The sequence below is a fragment of the Lacerta agilis genome, chromosome 15 (genome assembly GCF_009819535.1).
Source record: "Lacerta agilis isolate rLacAgi1 chromosome 15, rLacAgi1.pri, whole genome shotgun sequence".
NCBI lineage: Eukaryota > Metazoa > Chordata > Lepidosauria > Squamata > Lacertidae > Lacerta > Lacerta agilis.
In genome coordinates, this window is record NC_046326.1 from 29,558,864 (window position 1) to 29,581,164 (window position 22,301).

The 22,301-nt window shown below is 41.6% G+C and overlaps 1 protein-coding gene and 1 pseudogene across 1 annotated transcript; one reads left to right on the forward strand and one right to left on the reverse strand.

Annotated features, from left to right (window-relative positions):
* Positions 1 to 1,060: 1,060 nt before the first annotated feature.
* On the reverse strand, positions 1,061 to 1,204 carry LOC117060444 (annotated as a pseudogene).
* A 572-nt stretch (positions 1,205 to 1,776) lies between these two features.
* CRCP (CGRP receptor component) lies at positions 1,777 to 20,544 on the forward strand. The gene is made up of 6 exons (XM_033171680.1): positions 1,777 to 1,873; positions 8,061 to 8,097; positions 8,580 to 8,678; positions 12,401 to 12,495; positions 16,013 to 16,070; positions 18,638 to 20,544. Exons 1-6 carry the CDS (start codon positions 1,866 to 1,868, stop codon positions 18,782 to 18,784), a joined length of 444 nt encoding a protein of 147 aa, XP_033027571.1. The 5' UTR covers positions 1,777 to 1,865; the 3' UTR covers positions 18,785 to 20,544.
* Positions 20,545 to 22,301: the final 1,757 nt, after the last annotated feature.

Here is a 22,301-nt window from a genome sequence, read left to right on the forward strand (position 1 = left end):
AGCTGTAGCCAAAAATTTACACATTGCTCAATTGTAGCAGAAAAACCACGAAGCGGTTTACAAAGAGAATAAAACAATTAAATTATCAGTAAAAACAAGCATGGCCAACAGCCAGGGATGGTAGGAGTTGTAGATCTGCATCATCTGGTGGGCAAAAGTTTCCCCACACCCAAGTAAAAGGGAGAACAATTTCTGTAGCTGCACTGCATAAGAACGTAAGAAGCGCTTGCAGGATCAGGGCCATGGTCCCACACCAAATGCACATTTTATTTGGTTATTTAATATCCCACCTTTCTTCCAAGGAGCTCAAGGTGGCGTACAGGGCTCCCCCAAAGGGCTGCCTTTGAAATGTGATCAGAAACTTTGACTGGCCCAAAGAGCTGCAGCCAAACTGTCGACAGGGGCTGGTTATAGGGAGCAGATGACTCCTTTGCTACAACAGCTCCACTGTTTCCAGGCACAATTCAAAGTGCTAGTTGTGACCTATAAAGCCCTACGTGGCTTAAGTCCAAGCTATCTCAAAGATGGTATTCCCTCACTTGCCCAGGCTCTGAGATCTTCAGGGGAGGCCCTTCTCCTGGTGAAGAAATTAAAGCACATCGCTTCCCCGAAAGGATCCTGGGAACTGTACTTTCTCCCCCCACAGAACCACAATTCTCAGAACCCTTTGCAAACTATTGTTCCTAGGACTCGTAGAAGGGACCCCTTAGGTCATCTAGCCCTGCCCACTGCCATACCAGACCCTACTTAGCTTTGCAAATGTGCTAGCATTTTTATTGCTGCACCACATGAGGGGAAGTGGCACGCTTTATAAATGTGCCTTGGCTATGCCCTAAAACGCATGGTGTGGTTTACTAGGGATAACCTCACAGGTTGTTAATGAGTTTTAGTATCTGCAAGTTGCTTTGAGTCATTTTCAATGGATAAAGTGACAACCGCTATAATAATAATAATAATAATAATAATAATAATAATAATAATAATAATAATAATAGATTCAGGTAAGGTAGCTGTGTTGGTCTGATGCAGTCAAAATAAAAATAAAAAATTGTCCAGTAGCACCTTATAGACCAACTAAGTTTGTTCTGGTATAAACTTAGTTGGTCTATAAGGTGCTACTGGACAATTTTTTATTTCAATAATAATAATAATAATAATAATAATAATAATACACTTGATCTTAGCCAAAAGGCCGAGAAGTGATGTTGCTGATGATAATAAAAATGGGGATAGTAGCAGTGGTGGGAATACGATGTGTACCTGCTATGAGGTGGCTGCAGGTTCGATTCCTTTCTATGGTAGAGGTTTTTTTTACACTGTGAAAAGTACTCTTAAAGTGACAGAATATGAATAAGAATGGTGCTAGGAGAGGGACATGGGTTTGATTCCTTTCTATGGAAGAAGAAGAAGAATGGTGCTACGAGAGGGACGTGGCTTCGATTCCTTTCTATGCTAGAGGTTATTTTAATTTACACTGTAAAAAGTATTCTTAAAGCGACCTAATAATAAATGAGGATGGTGCTGCGAGACAGACGCGGGTTCGATTCCTTCCCGGGGCACAAGTCATTCTCTAGCGTGAAAGGTATTAATGATACCTTCATATACTATTTCCTTCCTTTCCTACGGAAAGAGCCGCCCGCCCCGAACTCCCTCGAGGAAGGTGGGAGGAGGCCGCCGACATCCCCGCTGCGACAGGGCCGCCCTCCCGTCTCGGAAGCGTCGTCCGGAGGGGAAAAAGACGAAGCAGCCGCTGCCTGAGCAGCGACGTGGCCGGAGACTACGCAGCCGAGAAGCCGGCGGAGGGCCGAAGGGAGGAGCGAGCAAAGGCGGCGCGAGAGGGAGGAAGAGGCCGCGGCGTGGGCAAGATGGAAGTGTAAGATGGCGGAGCGACCGCGCAAGCCTCGCTTGCTCCGAAGTCACCCCGTTTCTCTCTCCTCCCCTCCCCGCCGTAGGATAAGGGGGAGACGACGACTTCCTGCCTATTAGGGGGGGTGCGTGTAAATTCAGGGGAGTGGGTGAGGCCGTTCAAACTCGGGTGGGAGGAAGAGGGGGATTCTTGGAATGGCCCTTTTTCCTGAGGTGAATTTCCTCACATTTAGGGTGCTGAGGGATTTTTTTTTGGGGGGGGGGAGATACTTCCTACTTGGGGGGGGATTCCTGGAATTGACCTTTCCCGAGGCAAACTTTCTCACATTTAGATGGCTATGGGTTTTGGGGGGGGGGGGTTGGGTGGGGGGAAGAGGTGACCTATAGTTGTCCTTTCCAGAGGTAAATCTCACATTTAGATGGCTAAGGGTTTTTTGACGGGGTGGGGGGAGTTTCTATGATGTGGGGGGAGCAAATGGAGGGGTGGATTTCCAGGAATTGGCAATGCCTGAGGTAATTTCCTACCCTTCCCCACCCCCCAAAAATACAATTGGAGGGATGGCTGAGGGGGAAAAGGGGGGGGGGGTAGAAAATAAAATCGTTCCTAAAAGGGAGAGGTGAGATGCGGATCCTGGAATTGGCATTGCTTGATGAAATTTCCTAAAATAAAAGAACACCAATATATCTGAAGGGATGGTTGAAGAAAGGAGGGTGCTGGAGGGATGTCTATAGAAATTCCTCTCCTCATAAAAGTTCTGAAGGGGTGAATGAATAATCAGACAGGTTCAGACCTCCTTGGGCACACAACTTTATTTTTATTTTTTCATTCATAAAATTTATACACTAGATTGTAAAAAAAAGAAAAACCCTCAAAGTGACATACAATACAAAAAAGATAAAACATTCAAAAAATTAAAATCAGTAAGCTAAAAGAAAGTAAAACAGGCACCAGCATTCTAAGTACAGTATCTGGGTAGGCTTGTCTATAAATGATAATATTTTTAGGAGGTACTGAGAAGACAGAGAAGGGGCTGCCTGATAAACTTGCAGAGATAAAAGGAGATGACAGTCCCTTCTTGCAGGTTCATAATCTAATGCACACAGTACAAAATGAAAAGGGAGTGAGGAGGGCAGAGGAAAGCAGATGAACCAAGGACCCAGTTCTTGAAGTTATATAATCTCAGTGACATCATCTGGCTCCCTGCTTTCAGTGGCACTGTTAACATTAATTTTATACTCTAGGCTTAATGTTCTGTTGGGTGGTAATATGCATTTATTCCACTTTTGTCCCCCTCCATTCTGCTGAGGGGAGCTCTGGGATTCTGCACCAAAATCCTGCCCTGACCATTGCCTACTTTTTAAGTACACTACACACAATAGTGTGCAGCTCTCAGTCTTCTGGCTAATGGATGGGGCCAGAGTGTGGGTACATCCACTGAGAGTAAAACATGCATAGGGTTGCACTACAGATTTCCTCAACTGACGGTCACTTGTTTGCATCACCTACAGGTTACCAGATCCGTGGAGATTTTTTATGCATGATCATCTTTTTCTAATTCAGAATGATTAATTAAACTACAGGGGGGGAAGCACATTTTTGTGTCAAATCTTTGGCATGAATGTCTGTAAAATATTTCCATATAGCACCCTTCACCAACCTGGTGTACTCCAGATGCTGGGCACTACAATTCCCACCAGCCCTAGCCAGACTTCAACATCTAGAGCAGGGGTTGGCAAGATTTACCTCACCTGGCCCGGTTCAGTCCAGCGGAGATCCCTCTGTGGATTGTGCGTGTGCTCCGTGATTTCTGGCATCTGCGTCTGTGCAGATGCAATTTTCCGGCACCATGGAAGTGAGTCCCCACGCTGTGCCAGTTTAGCGCAGTGCGTGGGGACTTGCCGAGCAGGCAGCTCGGTTCAGGGGCGGCTCAGGGGCTGGTTAAATAACCCCCGTGGGCCACTTCTGGCCATGGGCCTTAGGTTGCCTACCAATGATCTAGAGCAGGGGTCGGCAACCTGCGGCCCACAAAGACCATTTTACCGGCCCATGAGCCACCCACAAACCGAGCCATCCACTTGGCAAGTCCCCCGTGCACTTTGATAAAGCAGCGCAGCGGCGCAGCGTGGGGACTCGCCAAGTGGTGCCAGAAATGGCATCTGCGCACGCAGAGATACCAGAAACTGCATCTGCGCATGTCCAGATGCCGAAAATCGGTGCAATTTTTGGCATCTGGGCATGCACAGAAGTGATTTCCGGCGCCACGGACAAGCACAAATGCAATTTTCCGCATTGCGCTGCGCCAGTCCGGCCCACGGACAATCTCCGTGGGAGTGCTCAGGCCCATGACCGGTAAACCTTGCCGACCCCTGATCTAGAGGGCACCAGTTCAGCAATCGCTGTTTCATGGGGCCTTTCTTACAACCAGCACACATAACAGTTTGTGAGTTTAAGTCTGAAAATAGAAAAGATGCTGAACACTGGACAATATTGTCAGATTTTCTTTTTTCCATACCCCCATCATTGCTCGTTTGCTGCTTCATTCTGTCTTGGCCCAGACCCACCCTTGCAAAAACAAAAGTAACAAACAAAAATGAAATGCTTGGGACTGTATAAGCCAAAAGCAAAGTCCATTAGTAGTTGCTAGGATGACTAGAGCAGCTTCATTTTCATGAAGTGAAAATCAAATGCCTGTGCAAAGCCTTTTCATACTTGAGAAATTATCAGATTGATTTTTCATTTACGTAGAAACACTACGCTTTAATCAGTGCCTCTATAAGAAATGATTAACTGCAGGGCTGACATGTTTATATTCAGATTATTTAATACGAACTTTACCTCTGGAGGGCCCCAGGTTCCCCATTCCTGCACTATAGAAATTGGACTTACTCCATCTTCCCATATGATATGCATCATTCATCTTTACTATTTTTTAAATAAACTGTTAAGGATAACTTTTAAAAATACAGTAATATGATTACTGTTGAATGCCAGCTGGAGGATAATTTCTAAACGCTTTACACATGTTATCACAGAGCAGATTGTGAGGGATGAAGGCCACCATCATGCTGAAGCTAAATAGGTCTGGGTCTGGTCAGTGTCTAGATGGGAGGCCAGCTGGGAACCACATGTGGGTTCCATGATGAAAGAAAAACAGGACATAAATGTAAGAAAAGTAAATTGCAAGCAATTTTTGTTGCAAATGAAAACTTATGGGTGATAGCGAGGGTCTTGACAAAAAGGGGTTTTGAGAAGTTCATTTTGAGTTTCTATTCATAGAAATGTATCTGTTTAATTTGAAAGTTGTACTAGACATTATTGTCTTTATTTAAATGGAAACCATCTTAAAGATGCACATTTTCTCCGTTTATTACTGTGTCTTCCCCAGAAAGGCAAAAGGTTCCTCCCTCCCCCTGGGGTGTCCTGAAGTAGAAATGGATGGGGATTATATTTGGTACAATCTGACCCTATGCACTTTTACTCAGAAGTCCTACTTTACTAGTACACAGTACCAAGTACACAGGTTGCAATCAAACTGTGTGTGTGTGGCAATGTCAGCTGGTATCATTCTTAACATATTGATGTAGTTGCACTCAAGACGGAAATACAAAAATAGATTAAATTGTGTGATAGTAGTTCCATATTTTCCAACAAGACTTAACACACTGAAAAGAGCCTTGACCTCCCTGAACCTTCTGATTTATTATGAAACAAGGCAAACTTTTTCTCTTTTTGCTCCAAATGGGACAACCCTTTGTTTTAAATAGATTTCATCAAGAATGATTCTTCCTAGACCCATTAGTACATTCAGTTGTTTCCTGTAGGCTGCTGTGTTTTCCTTTATTTTATTTTATGTGGAGCATTAAAAAAATGGGCTTTGGTCTCAGAGAATCTGCAGGGATTTCTCTAGATGTAGATGGAATGCAAAGATAGCCCTCTTCCAAAGAATTAAATATACCTATTAACAAAAAGCAGTAACCATTTTTGCAATGCATGAATGTGTGTGTTTGTGATCTTGCTTGCTTGCTGAAGTTTCTGCTGGATCAGCAAAACGTATGATGAGAACTGCACCTCAGCGTATTTTCAGAAGGGGGTCCCCTCTTTCCCCCCTCGCTCCATCCCAATGCAATTTCAAAAACAATGCTAGAAACTGTGGAAGTTTGTGGAAGAGGCGTTGAACTTGTTTGAAAGTGATGAGTATGACAGTTCTATTCAAACAGTTGGCTGTGCTTGACATAATACATTGTACTTTTAAATATGTTGCAATAGGGGGACCCGAGAATAGCCTTACCCTCCTCCTTTTATATAGCTGTGGCAACTTTCTGTTGTTAGTGCTGTCTGTCTGTTCAGCAGAACCCATTGTCCTGAGGATGTATAGCGGTCACGGCTTTGTGGTGTTTTTGTTTTGTTTTAAAAACTAACCTTCTATTTATTTATAATGGAAAGAAATTAAATAATTTTGTCTGTAGCTTAATTGGGATTGTGCTTAAATAGTAAACAATAGCTAGCAAGTCCCAAGGGAATTGAATCTAAGCACTTGTAAATAAGTGTGGGTTGCAGTAGTGCTTGCTGGCTGTGGAACATGCCAGTCTGCTCCATCTCTAGTTGTGCTTTAAAAAGGTATTTGCATGTGGCTGGTTGCTTAAAGTATGAGGGTCCACGTTTGTGAATGGTGTTGATAGCAATGCAGGAATCTTGGGAGCTGCCTATCTACCCTATGGAATGACTAGATAGCATCCACAATTGGATGTACATTTCTTCCCTGATTCAGCAGATAATATGATGTTTTGTTAAGATAATCTACCGGTGTATACCACTTTCCCATTTCTAAAGAAACAAGGCAGTGTGAAATTTATAAATAACAAGTAAAGCAATTCAGAAGGTATTGAGACAGTCAGCAAATGTTTCATGGCAAGTTCAGGCAGCATAGAAAGGGACACCAGCAACTCAACAGGGCCAGCACAACTGTCAAGGTTTCAAGGCAAGCTCAGCCTCCTTAGGCAGGGAATTTTGCAGCCTTCTGAGACTGCCAATAAGGCCCTCTCCCAAAGAACTGTTGTGACTGTTGTGAGGCACAGAAGGAAACTTCTCCAACAGACCTAAATGCATGGGAATGTTTATAACTTGGGTCACCAAGGGCATAGATGGATGGTTACTGGTCATTGCTAAGGGGGGGGAATTAAAGTCCCACTCAGAAACAGTTTTGTGGTGTGGGAAATATCTGCCCCCTTCATATCTGACAGTTAGTGGCTCTTACAGGGGGAGCAATAAACCCCCATTTACCCCTCCAAAAAAGCCTTTTGCTGGAAAAATAATAATAAGCAGCAACAGCTGCTACACACAACCAGTGGTTTGAAACTGATTTACAGTGGAATCCTATATATGTGTCTATTTAGAAGCAAGACCCATTGGTTTCAGTGGGACTTGCTTCCAGATAAGTGCTTATAATACTGCAGCCTTAAACATGCAGGAAACCTCCATAGAAGTAGTTCATAGCAAAGTTAGACTATACATTTCTAGGACCAACTCATGTTTTTAAACAAGGACTTAAGAAGAAGAGTCCTGCTGGATCAGGCCTTAGTGTAGCATCCCATTTCCCACCATGGTCAATCAGATGTCTGTAATCAGCCAACAAAGAGGCATGAAGGAAACAGCACTATCCTACTGGTATTCCCCAGCAACTCATATTTACAGGTACTCTGCCTCTGGACGTGGAGGTACATGGACTGTGTACACTCCATAACTTTAAAGCACACCCATGCCCCCTCCAAAAACGATTATGATTCTTGGCCATGGTTAACAGACACTGATAGACAAGTTCATAGTGAAGTCTGATCCCTGTCTAAAGCCATCTTGTGGCAATGAATATGTGCTGTGAGAATTAAGTGTATCATTTTCTATGTCTATGTGGGCAGAGAGTCTCTGAGTTTGCCAGTTGAGTTCTCTTTCAAGCAAAGCTTGTATGTAAGCTTAATTGTAATGGTTGGCTTTGATGAGATGTGTCCACTCAGACATGTGTAGCCTCACCCAAGCCTGGCACAAAACACTGGGAAAAACAGAACTAAGGAAATATACTGTTTAAAAATAGTTCTTTTGGAGCTTTGTAACGGGAGGCAGGGGTTTCTCAGGTGGATTTTCCACACACACGCCAACACATCTAAAGCACAACGTATTTTATTTATTGTTGTTTTTCTAGGAAAGATGGAAATGCAGCTCTTCTGAGCAATTATGAGGTAAAATCATTTTACTGCAATTATAATTTATGTAAATTTGTTCCTATGTCCTATTCAGAATGCTAGTTTTAACCTTTGTTCCATGCCAGATCAACTAACAAAGCTTGCATTGTAGTCATGCATTTCTTGGAGGAGTGGGGAATATACATGTTGAAATGTGCCTACAGCCAAAATTTTTAAAAGTTCCTCTCACTGGTGTGAAAGACACATCCCTCTGAAAATTTGTTTTTATGGCCCTATTTTCCATAAAAATGTGTGCTTGCTCTCTGTATCTGCAATAGAATGATATATACTTCACCTACAATAGTTGTTATGAGCTCATTTTGAAGCTCGGGGCCTCTTTCAAAAACGTAAGCGAGCCACATACCAAAATTAGCAGAAAGAACAGGAATTAAACGGTTTAGCTTATATGATGAGCTGCTAGCATTATCAAAGCTCTGATGGCATTTGAGGCCACCTCATAGCAAAGTTCTTTCTTTCAGGTGTATAAGTTGCTGACTGATCTTAAGCAGCAGCGCCGAGAGACTGGGAGAAGCAAGCAGAGTGCTGGGCAGCAGAATTTGAATACTATCATGTATGAAGTGAGTAAAACCAACAACGGAACCGATCCTGTCCCAAACTTCAACCTTCTCTCCGCATCCCACTAGCCAGGCTTCTATGCACAGGATCCCCTTTTTGTCAGCTCCCCCTCCCTCACCTCTCCCAGCCCTCCTCACACACAAGAGCATTTGAAAAAGAGAGAGAGAGAAGGATGGAAAAAATGTGCTCCTGCTGTCTTTATACCATTCATAATGTTAGGTAGCTTGGTTTTATCCACATGCAGTTTTCTAAGCCAGAAAGACTAACCCATTTAAGCTCTCTCTTTTTTAAAGGGAACATATAGTCTTTGACTGAGCCACACCAATCTTTCTATCTAGTTCAGTACTGTGAACACTGACTGGCAGTGGCTTTCCAGGATTTCAGGTGGGGTCTTTCCACAGCCTTACCTGGAGATGGTGGAAATTGAATCTGGAGCCTCCTGCATGTAATGCCTGTGTTATTTATTCCTTTTTTTTTTTTATAAGATTTTATTATTTTCCAATAAAAGAAAAAGAGAACAAAATACAACATCAACACATAGCATAAACATCAATAAAAACACAATAAACATTAAACATAATCAACAATAAACATAATCAACATTCAAAACAATAACAACCATAAAAACATAAAAATAACATATACAAACCTTAACCGATATCTTTCTTTGAATATTTCTTGTTTCTAACTTCTCTATTTGGGGACTTCCCCCGTTCCCTCCACTGTCTTCAAAAAACATATACTTCTTCAAGGTAGCTTTATATATTGTTCAATTCACTTTTACCCAAATTTTAATATACTTAGCTTTTACTTAGTCAAATATCTCAGTAACTATGTATCTTATCTTAACAACCTATCTTAACATATTTTGACACATACATCTTTCACATAACAACAATTCCTCTTACCATTCATATCTGACACATATCTACCAAAGCCGATATTCTGTTTAATTCTGCTCAAATATTCAGTTTAACTGATTTAACTAAATAGTCTTTAAATTTTTTCCACTCCTGCGACGCCTTCCCCTCCCTCTGGTCCCGGACTCTGACGGTCAGTTCTGCGAGTTCCATGTATTCCATCATCTTCATCTGCCATTCCTCCACCGTTGGTATCTCTTCACCTTTCCATGTTCTCGCCAATAAAATTCTAGCTGCTGTTGTGGCATACATGAAAAACACTCTATCCTGACTGGGTATCTCTTCATTGGTTATGCTCAGGAGAAATGCCTCTGGTTTCTTACAAAAGGTAACTTTCATTACCTTCTTAAGCTCATTATAAATCTTATCCCAGAAAGCGCTTACCGCTGGGCACAACCACCACATATGAAAAAAGGTACCTTTCGCATGTTTACATTTCCAACATACATCTGACATTTTGGTATTCATCTTAGCAATCTTAACTGGTGTCAAGTACCATCTATAAACCATTTTCATTATGTTTTCTCTTAAACCATGACAAGCAGTAAATTTGATACCTTTTTGCCACAATCTCTCCCAGTCATCCATCATAATATTATGTCCTACATCTTTTGCCCAATCTATCATTGAGGATTTAACCAGTTCATCTTTTGTATGCCACTCTAGCAGAAGGTTATACATTTTGGAAAGGTTTTTGAAGTTCGATTCTATCAGTTCTGTTTCCAGTTTTGATTTTTCTACTTGAAAACCAACTTTTTTGTCCATTTTAAATGTTTCATAAACCTGATAATAGTGCAGCCAGTCGGGGACCTGACTTTTTACTTGGTCATAGCTTTTTAGCTTAAAGGAGTCCCCTTCCTGCTGCAATATGTCCATATATCTTAACCAGTTTGCAGACATATTCGGTCTCTTATATGCCTTGGCCTCCACTGGAGAGATCCATCTAGGAGTCTTTCTCTCTAACAAGTCTTTGTATCTAGTCCAAACCTGATATAGGGATTTTCTCACAATATGAGACTTAAAAGTTCTGTGGATTTTAACCTTGTCATACCAAAGGTATGCATGCCAACCAAACATATTATCATGTCCCTCCAAGTCCAACACATCAACGTTCTCTAGTTTAAACCAATCCTTTAACCAGCAAAAGGCCGCAGCTTCAAAATAAAGCCTTAAGTCCGGCAGGGCAAAGCCTCCTCTGTCTTTAGAGTCTGTTAAAATCTTGAATTTTATTCTTGGCTTTTTGCCCTGCCATATAAATTTCGATAGGTCCTTTTGCCATTTTTTAAAACAGTCTAGTTTGTCTAAAATTGGTATGGCTTGGAATAAGAACAGCATCCTTGGTAGGACATTCATTTTAACCACTGCTATTCTTCCCATTAACGACAGTTTAAGTCTTGTCCAGATCTCCATATCTTTTTTTATCTCCATCCACAATTTTTCATAATTATCCTTATACAGGTTCAAATTCTTGTTTGTGAGATTGATACCTAGGTATTTTACAGATTTGACAAAATTGAGGCCTGTGGCTTCTTGAATTCTTTGGATCTGTTCTGCACTCAGATTTTTACCTAAAACTTTGGTTTTCTGCTTATTTAATTTAAAGCCAGCTACAAGTCCGAATTGTTCAATTAATTCCAAGGCTCTGGGGACACTGCCTTCTGGTTCTTGCAGGGATAGCATCAAATCGTCCGCGAAGGCACGTAATTTGTATTCCTTCTCTCCCACTTTAATTCCTTTTGTCTGTTTATCTTTCCGAATCATATTCAGAAGGACTTCCAGGACCGTAATAAAAAGTAAAGGGGAGATAGGGCACCCTTGTCTTGTTCCTTTCTCTACTTCAATCTCCTCCGATATCACACTGTTTACAATAACTTTTGCTCTTTGTTCTGTGTAAATGGCCTTAATGCCATTTAAGAATTTTTCTCCAACTCCCATCTTTTCCAAATTCTTTTTCATAAATGTCCAGGATACTTTATCAAAAGCTTTCTCTGCGTCAACAAACAATAGTGCTGCATCTGTATTTATGTCTCTCTCCAATTTTTCTAAAATGTCCACAATGATTCTCGTATTATTACTTATTTGCCTTCCTGGCAAGAAACCTGCTTGGTCTCTATGTATATAATCTTTCAACACTCTTTTCAACCTTGTAGCCAAAACATTTGCAAAGATTTTATAATCCACATTCAAAAGGGATATTGGACGATAGTTTTTCACTGTGTTATTTATTCCATTGAGCTATGGTCCTTTTCCTGAAAATGAAGATTTCAGTCCTCATGGTTCTGAAAAAAAGGCTGATTTTAACTAGGAGCATAGGAAACTGACTCAGAGTGAATCATAGTGTTGGTCCATCTAGCTCACTATTGTGTAAACAGGTAGCCAGTGGCTCTCTGGAGCTTGAGGCAGGAGTCTTTTCCTAGCCCTACCTGGAGATGCTATTGCGTATTGTAACCTGCAACCTTCTGCATGCTTTACCAGTGAGCTGTGTTCCTTTCCCACATATGCCCCAATCATTTTTATTTTTATTTTCTGTACTCTCTTTATTTCTAATTATGAACATTAACAGGTGTGAAATAAGAAAATGTGTTATGTCATCATTAAACATTTGACCTCTGGATTTCCTGCTCAATGAATATTTTAAAGTTCCCAACAATTTGATTATCATTTCCCTATTTGGTGACAACATGCCTGTGATACGTTTGCTAATCTGAAGAGCAGTGTTGCTTTCAGAGAACATTGTTCCTGGTTTGAAAAGGAGGCATGAAGGTAGACTGAATCTGCACAACTATCTTTTCCCACCCTTCTAGACACTGAAATACATATCTAAGACACCATGCAAATTCCAGAATCCTGAGGTTGTAAGAGACTTCCTTTTGGCACTGAAAAGCCACAAGTTAACGAAGTAAGTCATTAATATTGTAATGTGGGCTGATGGATTGTTGTTGTCAGATGAGAGGTTCAGTTATTCCAACAGTTGACAAGAGGATGAAATTCCTTCCCCTAATCTGCTGCTTCTCCCATGCAACCCCCTCCATCCCAAGCTTTGCAGGAGTGAGGTAGCAACCCAGCACTGTGTTTGTTACTGACTGCTGAGCTTGGCTTTTATGTATCATGCTTTTTAATTTCTGGTTTCAGTATATGCTAACCCATAGAAAGCATGAGTTTCTGAAGTACAGGGAGGTGTCAAGTGATGAAAGCTTGCCGCTGCCAGCAGTCATTGGCTAGGACTTAATTATTTGGTCTGGGCACATTCAATGTCTTATTTTTCTTCCAATGAACCACTGAAAGAGTGCTTGTAACCTTGGTGGTTGTATATATAGGCAGCCACCCTCTTTGCTGTCCCTCCAGGGTGTGTGTGACGACTGCATCTCAAGTCTCTTTCTGTGCTCCAGAGGGACTTTGCTATATATTTTTCTCCCAAAGTATGTATGTCTAAATGTATTTTATCCTAAAATAATAATTTTATATACATGCTGGTATGCTCTTTGAGCTGAGAGCTGCAATACAGAATTCAAAGAAGTGCAAAATCTGAAAGGTAACTGCATTCATGGGATGTGTGGATTAGATCCGTTTGTATCAGAATTAGCAAAGAACTAGTTTCTCAAGCTTTTCTGACAGTGCCATGATGAAATGAATGGGAGGGTGCTTTCCCTTACCCCCTTTCAAAGCTGGTTCTCTTCTCATTCTTCTGTGAGGCGCCAGTGCTAAGTCTTTATCCTTTAGTGCTACTTAGCAGATGTTTGTGCCTTTGCAATCTGGTGGGCTCCATGTTTTCAAAGTAGCGATGAAACTTGTCAAAAGCAATTAGTCCCAAGAGATGGATGAGTGAATCTGCTTTTCAATCACTTTTCAATCTGTTATCTTTTACCGGATTTTCCGGTTTGAAGCATTACTTTTTCTCATTGGCTTTGTAAATCTTAAATGCATTTTATTTTCACTGGGCAGGTCCAATTTACAGCAGGAAAAAAAATCCAAGAGGAACATTGCTGATAAACATAGGATATAAAAATAAAACAAATGACATACCTTGGGTGTCAAAGCATATAACAGTTATAAATGTGAAAATATCTTTAATGACATTAAAGGTACCAGCGTTTTAAACTGAAAGTTCAGGCATTCACTTTAAAAAAGGTTTTTATTAATATATTTTCCATTAAAAAAAATACATTCAGCATCTCTGTTTTCAAATAGTAGAGTCCTTCATACAGATTAGTTATAGTCAGTTTGAGACATTGTTGTTATAGGCAACACGGGGTTGGTGGGGAGAGAGGGCATTACTTCTCCTAAACCATAAGCATACAATTTATGAGAAAGCATGGAACTGCAGAATGTAAAGTAGGTATTAATTATGGTGGAATTACCACTTATATCCCTTCCATAAGCCTTTTTAAAATATATTAGTGATATGCAACGTGATTCATACTCAAAGTAGACTAATTGAGAACGGTAGATACTCTCTGAGGATAACCACCCTGCTATAATTATACAAAATCACAAACGGAACTAGGAATGCATGATACAAAAATATGCCAAAGAACAGCTTGAAAAATAAATGGCTCCCAGTCTGTTTTGAAGTTTACCTCAAGATTTTGGTGCTTCCCTGTAGGTAGTCAGATTTGAAAGATCAGTATTTTTACAATGTACCGGTAGATGTTGATTAAACCAAAATGAAACCTCACCAGATTCCATGCAAGGATACTATGCTGACAGCAGAGGGAGCTACTAGTTCAGAGTTTTTGTGTGCGGGATTTGAAAAGACCTGTTGCTTTCCAGTAGGTTGTTACTTCCTGAGTGGAAAGATAAGGCAAGAGAAGTAAGTACCAGTATATATTGAGGCACAATTTGCCAGGGAGTTCTCCTGAGCAAGCCTTGCTGGATTGAATGGAGGCTGAGTTTACCAGGGAGTCTAAGGCAGGAGAAGTTCCCAGTGCCCTTGAATGACCATTGTTACTTGCTTCTGTTCTTGCATTACCTCTTCAGAATAATCTATTTGGTTTAGTTTTGTTTGTCTGGACCTAAACAGAAATGTTAAGAGAAATTGTTTTTCTATTATTAATAATATTTTTAAGAACATAAGAAGAGCCTGCTGAATCAGGCCAATGGACAATCTAGTCCAGCATCCTGTTCTCACAGTGGTCAACCAGATGTCTGTGGGAAACCCACAAGTAGGATTTAAGCACATGTGCACTTTTCCTGGTGTTCCCTGCAACTGGTATTCAGAAGCATTGCTACCTTGAGACTCCTTCGGGTAGTGATAAAGTGGGATATCAAATCCAAACTCTTCTTCTTCTTCCCAGCATTTAGACAGAGCACAGTCATCATGGCTAGTAGCCATTTATAGCTTTTTCCTAAATGAATTTGTCCAGTTGTCTTTTAAAACCATCTAAATTGGTGGCCACCATTGCCTTCCAACTCCACTATATCTTTTTTTAGGTGAAGCAGCCATAACTGTACACAGTACAGTAAGTCTGCAACTTGCACACATATAACTTGTGTGCATTCAGCTTTTAAGTGAGCAGTAAACTAAAAATTTTTTAAGGGGGTGGGGTTCTGGGAAAAATGGCTTTGGCAATTTCACCTGCCATTGAACATTTAGGCACAATCTGTGGAACATAACCCCCATGTAAATTGAGGGCCTAATGTATTCCAAATGTGGCTGCACCGTGGATTTCTGTAACTACATTATTATATTAGCACTTTTATTTTCAGTTCTGCTCCTACTCATCCCTAGCATGGAACTTGCTTTTTTCACAGTTGCTGCTCATAAGAGGATCATACATTCAGCTCTGGGAGATGTTTTAATTGAGTTCAGATTTTTCCTGAGGTTATTTTAAAAACAAACATATCTTAACATTGTTAAGAAATTAAAACTGATTTACATGTTTAAAAATCCATCGTGGTTTGGTTTTTAAAAAACATTTTTATGCACCCTGCTGATGATTCTTCCCTACTCCACTTTTTGTCTTCCTGGAGCATATTTGTGCACCCTAGAATATGAGACTCCTATAGGTTTTTTCTGGCGCCTCTGAACTTGAAATATTTTCTTTTCCAACTCTCTCTGGGACAGCTCTATGGAAAAGTGTGCTGTGGGTTGTAGTCGGCATCCAAAGAATCCTGGGTTCAGAAAGAGTAGTGGTTTGTGTGTGTGTCTGAGCAAAGAGTTACAATGGAAATTGGATGGTTTTAAAACTTTCGGGCCACTAAATGCCACAGTGGGTTTGGGTTATGGATGTGGCTATGAGCCTTTTTCCAAGCTCCCAAATGGTTTCATTTTTGCCTGTTGTGCATCTCATCTGAGGTCAAGCTGCAACTTTGGCTCTCCAGCCATTGTTTTGTGGCTAAGAAGTGTTAGCATGCGGAAGGCTCCTGTAACCAGAATCCCTAAATTATATGGTGTTGTGTTCTTTGCATTTGCACAGGGCAGAAAAACTGCAACTTCTCAACCTCAGGCCTGTGACTGCTGTTGAGATCCAGTTGGTAAGTTGCGAAGCTTCCAGATATCCCAAGCCCTTGAAGATCAGTAACCCTTTTCCTTTTGTGTCCTGGAATGTTCAGAGTCTTTTGATGCTGCTCATTAACCTTTCTATATTTCCTGCTCCTTCTTTGTTGTTTCCCTGACTGTCCTCCACTTACCTTGTTGTTTAATCGGGCCCTAACAACCCCGGTGATTTTGCCAGCGTTGTCACAAGTGACATCTGATGTGATGACATCATGGACAACAGTAAATGAGCCACGTAGTTGGATACACCTGCGCTGCTTAAATGGCATTGAGGGGGAAATGGGATGGGAGCCAGCAGAATACAGATAAATTTCATGCAGCTGTTGAAAAAAATTGTGCCCTGCTTTTTAGTCTGTAGTCAGTTTTTCTTTTCTTTTAAAATGTTTTTTATTGTATCTTTGCTTTTGTGTTGTAAGCCTTCCTTAACAATTTATAGTTACAGGTAGGTAGCCTTGTTGGTCTGCCGTAGTCAAAACAAAATAAAAAATATAAAAATTCTTTCCAGTAGCACCTTAGAGACCAATTAAGTTTGTTATTGGTATGAGCTTTCGTGTGTATGCGCATGAAAGCTCATACCAATAACAAACTTAGTTGGTCTCTAAGGTGCAACTGGAAGGATTTAAATTTTTTTTTTAACAATTTATTTGAGGGCTGGGATCTACATTTTAGGAATAAGTATAATTAATAACTACCGGTAGATGCTCAAAAAGCTCCATGGCCAAGTGGGGATTCGAACCCTGGTCTCCTTGGTTCTAGTCTGACACTCTAACCACTACACCACACTGGCTCTCATTTAGTGGTTTTGGCTCAGACCTTTTTATGGCCAAGAGGATGATTGGGTGGGCACCAATCTTGTGCCAAAGTTTGTTGCATAGCATAGTAGGCCACATGAGTGGTGGTGAACAATGAAGGGTGAGGATACAGAAGGGGAATGTCTGGTGGCAGTGGTGTATTCTGAAGGAGTGATGTGAAAGGCCAGAGGGAAATACATGGAGAAGCAGTGGCTATGTTTGGCTGCCCCCTTTGGTGAGCCAGCTGGAGCTGCAGTTCAGAGGGTTCCATTAGAATGGTGATGATGTACCCTCTGTCTCTAGAACGGTTTGCCCTACTCCTGGCTCATTGAGTTGATCTACAAAGGCTAGAAGGTGAGCCCTATTGGGTCTGCTTGCTTGCCTGCCTGCCTGCCTGCCTGGCTGATATATGTGGGTTTTCTCCCTCAGCCACCATTCAGGGACTTGGTAAGTCCCAATTTCCACTCTGCTTGCCTCTCCAGGTTACCTAAAGCCTAGCAACCGAAGCTAACAGACCTTAAAGAACTGTGTAATAAACAGATATTGACTGATGTGTCATTGAGAGCCAATGTAACCTTGAGCACATAAAATGTCTGCTGGTTTTAGATAGAGATGAATAGCTGAAGTAAACACTCTGAGATGGCCTCTGCACCCACTGAAGCTGTGGGAGTTGTTGAGTCAATGAAATGGTGAGAAGGTGATTTCTCTGCTCCCTCTCTGCCCCCCTCCCAACAAAAGGAAGTCCATTAGGTTACAGCAGATTGAAGACAAAAGGTGACTGCCAGGTTAATCCCCCCCAATAAAAGCACTTATTTCTAAACTTCTTCCTGAAAGCAAAGCCTAGGAAATGGATTTGGAAGCTGAAGCATGTGGATATCATTCCATGTTGCAGAGTTGACTTAGAGGTAGATTTCCTCTTCTTTATTTATTTATTTATTTGAGTGTCTGTGCTGCCTCTTTTCAAAGCTATGTACAGCAAGCAGAAGGGGGGGAAATGAAATAATTCACCCAGCTTGAAAAGTACACATATGTGGCAGGCAAGCTATCGCAAGAAGAAATTAATTTGAGACTGAGTATAAAGTAGTTAAAGAGTAGGAGTCCTATGTCAGCAAATGGTTAAGAGATGTTCTTTTTCTCATTGAGATAAGAGTTTATGGGCAGGGGCTTACGGGTTTTTATCCTGTTGTTTTTTGTGCTTTTATGAACTGCTGTGTCTCTTGCTCCAAAAGAAGAGTGTTCCAAGCATAAGAGAAATGTCCCAAATAAATGAACAGTTAGGTTTGCCAAACATTCTAGAACATAAGGAGCAGTTTCAGAAGACACAAGGAATCTTGGATTGAAATCATGGGTAGAAATGAAGGGTTGGATCTAGACTAAGTTAGAGTGACAGCATGGTCCTATGAATGGTTATCGAGAAATAAGTCCCAATGAGTTCCCCAGTAACTGCTTCTAGGATTGCAGCTGTTGGTTTCCATTGAAATCAGTGGAACTTGAGTTCATCACAGCTATCTCTTCACATTGATTTCATTGGGGCCTAAGCATCCCTAACTTAGCCTTGCACCACACCCATTTTGGCTATTTCTGCTTTTACAGTATTAGCCAACTGGCTGGGGCTGATGGGAGTAGTGGTCTGAAACATCTGGAAGGTACCAGGTTGGCAACGTTTGTCTGTGCTCTGCCCTAAGGAACTGTTTGCTCTTAGCATGTGATGGTGGCAAGAGACCAGAGGTAGCTCACTGCTTTTTCCTCTGCAGATCGTGGAAGAAAGTGAGGAGAGGCTCACTGAAGAGCAGATTGAATCCCTGCTCCAGACGGTCACTAGAAATCTTCCTGGAGACCCAGAGCAAGAAGAGCAGCAGGAGTCAACCATGGCTGTGGAGGAAGAAGGAAATCGGGTATAGGAAGACTTGGACCATGTGGGCAGCCTTGCCAAAATTTTATCACTGGGGAGTCAGCCAAACATTCCAGTTGCAAAGAGGTTCCAGGGAGGATGAAGACTCCCCCCTCCCTCATTTGCTTACTAACACACAGTGATATCATCCTGCAGTGTGTTTCATGTTTGTTTATCCTCCACAAGAGCAACAATTACCAACAACAGAATTCTTAACAAATGTTATGTTTGTGGGATAAGAAAACTGGATTTGTTTGAGAAGCAGATGCTGTGGTTGGTTCCATGTGCCTTTTATGCGTGTACTCCTTTGAGTAAGATTTACATGCAGCTGGCCTTCTGACTACCAGTTGGTTTCTAGTGCTTCTGAATGACCTGACCTGTTTTGCAAAATACGTCTCACAATTGACTGAAAAATCTTGTTCTGCTTCTTTATTTACTAGAGAGGTGTATCCAGTTTTTTCTCTCTTGCATTACCAGAGTGCAGGATCACCCAACAAAGTAAACTGGCAGTAGGTTCAAGACTGGCGAAAGGGAGCAGCTCTTGATGCAACACATGACCTTACAGAATTGATAGCCACCACAAGAGCTCAGATGGCTGTAAAAAGAATTAGAAGGGCTGCAATTCAGGAGGAAAGCACCTGCTTTGCATACAGAAGGTTCCAGGTTCAATTCCCAATGGCATCTCCAGACAGAGTTGGGATGGACTCCTTGCTTCAAACCCTGGAGAGCAGCTGCCTGTCAGTGTAGACAACCCTGAACTAAATGGAGTACTGTTGTTACTTGTATGAGTAAGTGGGGTGACAAAATAACTCAATGGAACCTCCATGCACAGAAGCACTAGTACTTCTGAATGCTAGAGGCCAGGGACAAACAAGAGTGGAGAGTGTTGGATTAGTGCCCTGCTTATGAGCATTTGGAAGCATCCATCCAGCCTTTGGCAGAAATAGAGTTTTGGACCTCATTCTGATCTCACAAGGCAAAACTTTCCCTGCTTTATGCCTTTCAACCAACAGCAAACAGTCTCTTCTGTCCTAAGGCCCTGTGAATCCCATTTTCCCTTCCCTTCCCTTATCTTTTATATCCACACCTCATTCTATTAGGCCCTCTGACCCCAGTCATCATCCTTCTCCTTAGCCCAATCTGTGTTCTTTTTCCTTCAGCTGCGTTGCCTCTGGGGCCCCTCATCTCCTTAGTTTGTCAGTCTCCTGGACACTTTTCTCTCTCAGCTTTCTAGATCTCACATACTCCACCTGCTTAGAACTGGTTTGTACTTAGAAAGTACAAGGACCCGGCTTGCATTGCATCACTGTATTTAGAACACCAAGGTTGGAGACATCCGGCTTTTGCTACAGGGTGACTGCCCTTCCCTGTCCTTGCAGTTCTGGGCATCTGTCAACATCTTCCCACTTCCCTCCCATTCATGGGAACATGGGGGCCCATTTCTGAAAGTTTGCATTTTGTGTTTGTAGAAGCTGTGTAAAAGAATGAATGCATGAAATGATAAGCAGAAATGTGATTTAAATTTGGGGTGTGTGCTCTGTTTATCCAGGCAATGATGCATATTTTTGCACGGTCTTTATCAGAGCTTGACAGTTAATTATTAGGGCCTGTTAGTGTGTGAGGGACCAATCCCTGAAAGCAAAAACAAATAGAAATGTTCCTCAGCAGCTAAGAATGCATTCCCCTTCCCTCCCAGCACATTCTTCTGTTTGCAGATGTCGTGGTTTGTAAGCTTAGCTCGAATAAAACCCAGCCTGCTGTGCAAAGCAACTGCCTGAGGTGTGTCTTGAAAGGTTTTGGAGACCTGGAATGTTTCTGCACCATTTGGTGGCCCAGCCAATAGTTTGGGGGTCCAGCAACATTTGGAGGGCCGAATGTTACCTATCCCAGATCTAACTCTTCAGAAGCCACATAGTAATGTTAAGTAGTTCAAAATAAACATCATGATCATATTGTGTTATACCTCTTTAGGTATAAAAACTTTGGTCTAGGATACCTTAGGGACCACCTGCTTCCTTCTATTCCTGTTTGATCACTGAGGATTTTTTGGGGGAGTCCCTGGTAGTAGTCTCCCATGATTCGCATGCTTTCAGTATTGTGGGCCCAATTTTGTAGAACACCCTCCTGGTTGAGGTCAGAACCTCCAACACCCACTGAATAGTTCTTTATTCCAGCAGGCATTTTAAGTGAATTCTGATGTTAAAATTTTAACCACTTTATTGTATTGAGTTCTTGTATATGCCACATGGAAGCAACTAATTTAGCAGTATATATAAGTTGCCAGAGTAAATAAAATTCTTAGCTTTTTTGCTTGAGAATAGCGAGATGAGGAACAGTCCAATCTCCTATGCCTTTTTACTCGGAAGAAAACCCAGTGCTTCCATATACACTGCCCAGGCTTGCACCCCAGAGAGGTCACTGCAGGCGCTGTGATTCTTTAGTGGTTTAACATCACCCCTGAGGTGCACTCCGCTATCTCCCGAGACAGACAGATGCCAACAAGAAGAAGTAATATTTTAGTTCCTTGAGACTTATGCCCAAGTAAGTCAGGTACAGGACTGCAGCCTAATACATTTGCTCTGGCAGCGGGTGAGGAAGTGCTACTTAGGCCTTTCTCCTTCATGGCCTCCAAGGCTGACCTCAACAAGCCAGAACACATTTACCAACCTCTGGCGCTGATGGGAGTTGTGGTCTCTTTTAAGAAAACTGCTTGAAGATTTCTAATGCAGAAAGCTTGGGAATCTATAAGCAACTATATGGACTCTTGTTAACTTTTAATTAGATGTTGTATTTTTATTAGATGTTATTTTTTGTGGTTGAATTTTTTGCAGTTGTAACTTTCTTGTAATTTTTAATGTTATATTTTAAATTGTAACCACGCTAAGACCTAAGGGTAGAGGGTGGGCAAATAAAATAAAGAGGGCACCAGGTTGTCAAAGGCTGAGCTCGAACAATCAAAAGAATTAGAAAAAGACAGCAGCAAGCCACAAATACATTAAAGTTGAATTGAAAACAACTGTGAAGCAGTGGAGCCAGCAGCAGAAGCCTAGGAGAATTAAAAAAGTAACAGAGTCTAGACAATAAACTTGGTAGCTTTTGGATCTCTTTGGAAAAAGATCAAACTGGGGAGTGGGGTAGTTTGGCAGCAGAACTTGGGAATGCTCACGTTTCCTGCTACTGAAATCAGCTGGGGGGAATAATTCAGAGAGAGGACATCAGATGAGAGAGAAACAGCTCAGCAGTGTGTGTATGGAGTAGTGGGACCTAAGATGGAGTGGGCTTTGGGGAGAGGCCAGCTGGAAATGTCTGTGCTGCCAGCTTGAAGTTTTCCCACTCCTTCATTTTTAGGACCAGGCCAGGGAGACAGCTAATGATAATGCTACAGCCATGTGTGCACTGCAGGGCTTTCCTAGATAACTCTTCTGTTGATTTTCCTAAACTTTGCTTTTCAAACCTTTGACTGTTCCTCAAAATGACAAAAAGATGAGAAAACAAATGTGCTCCTGGTTTTCCATTCGATGCCTGGG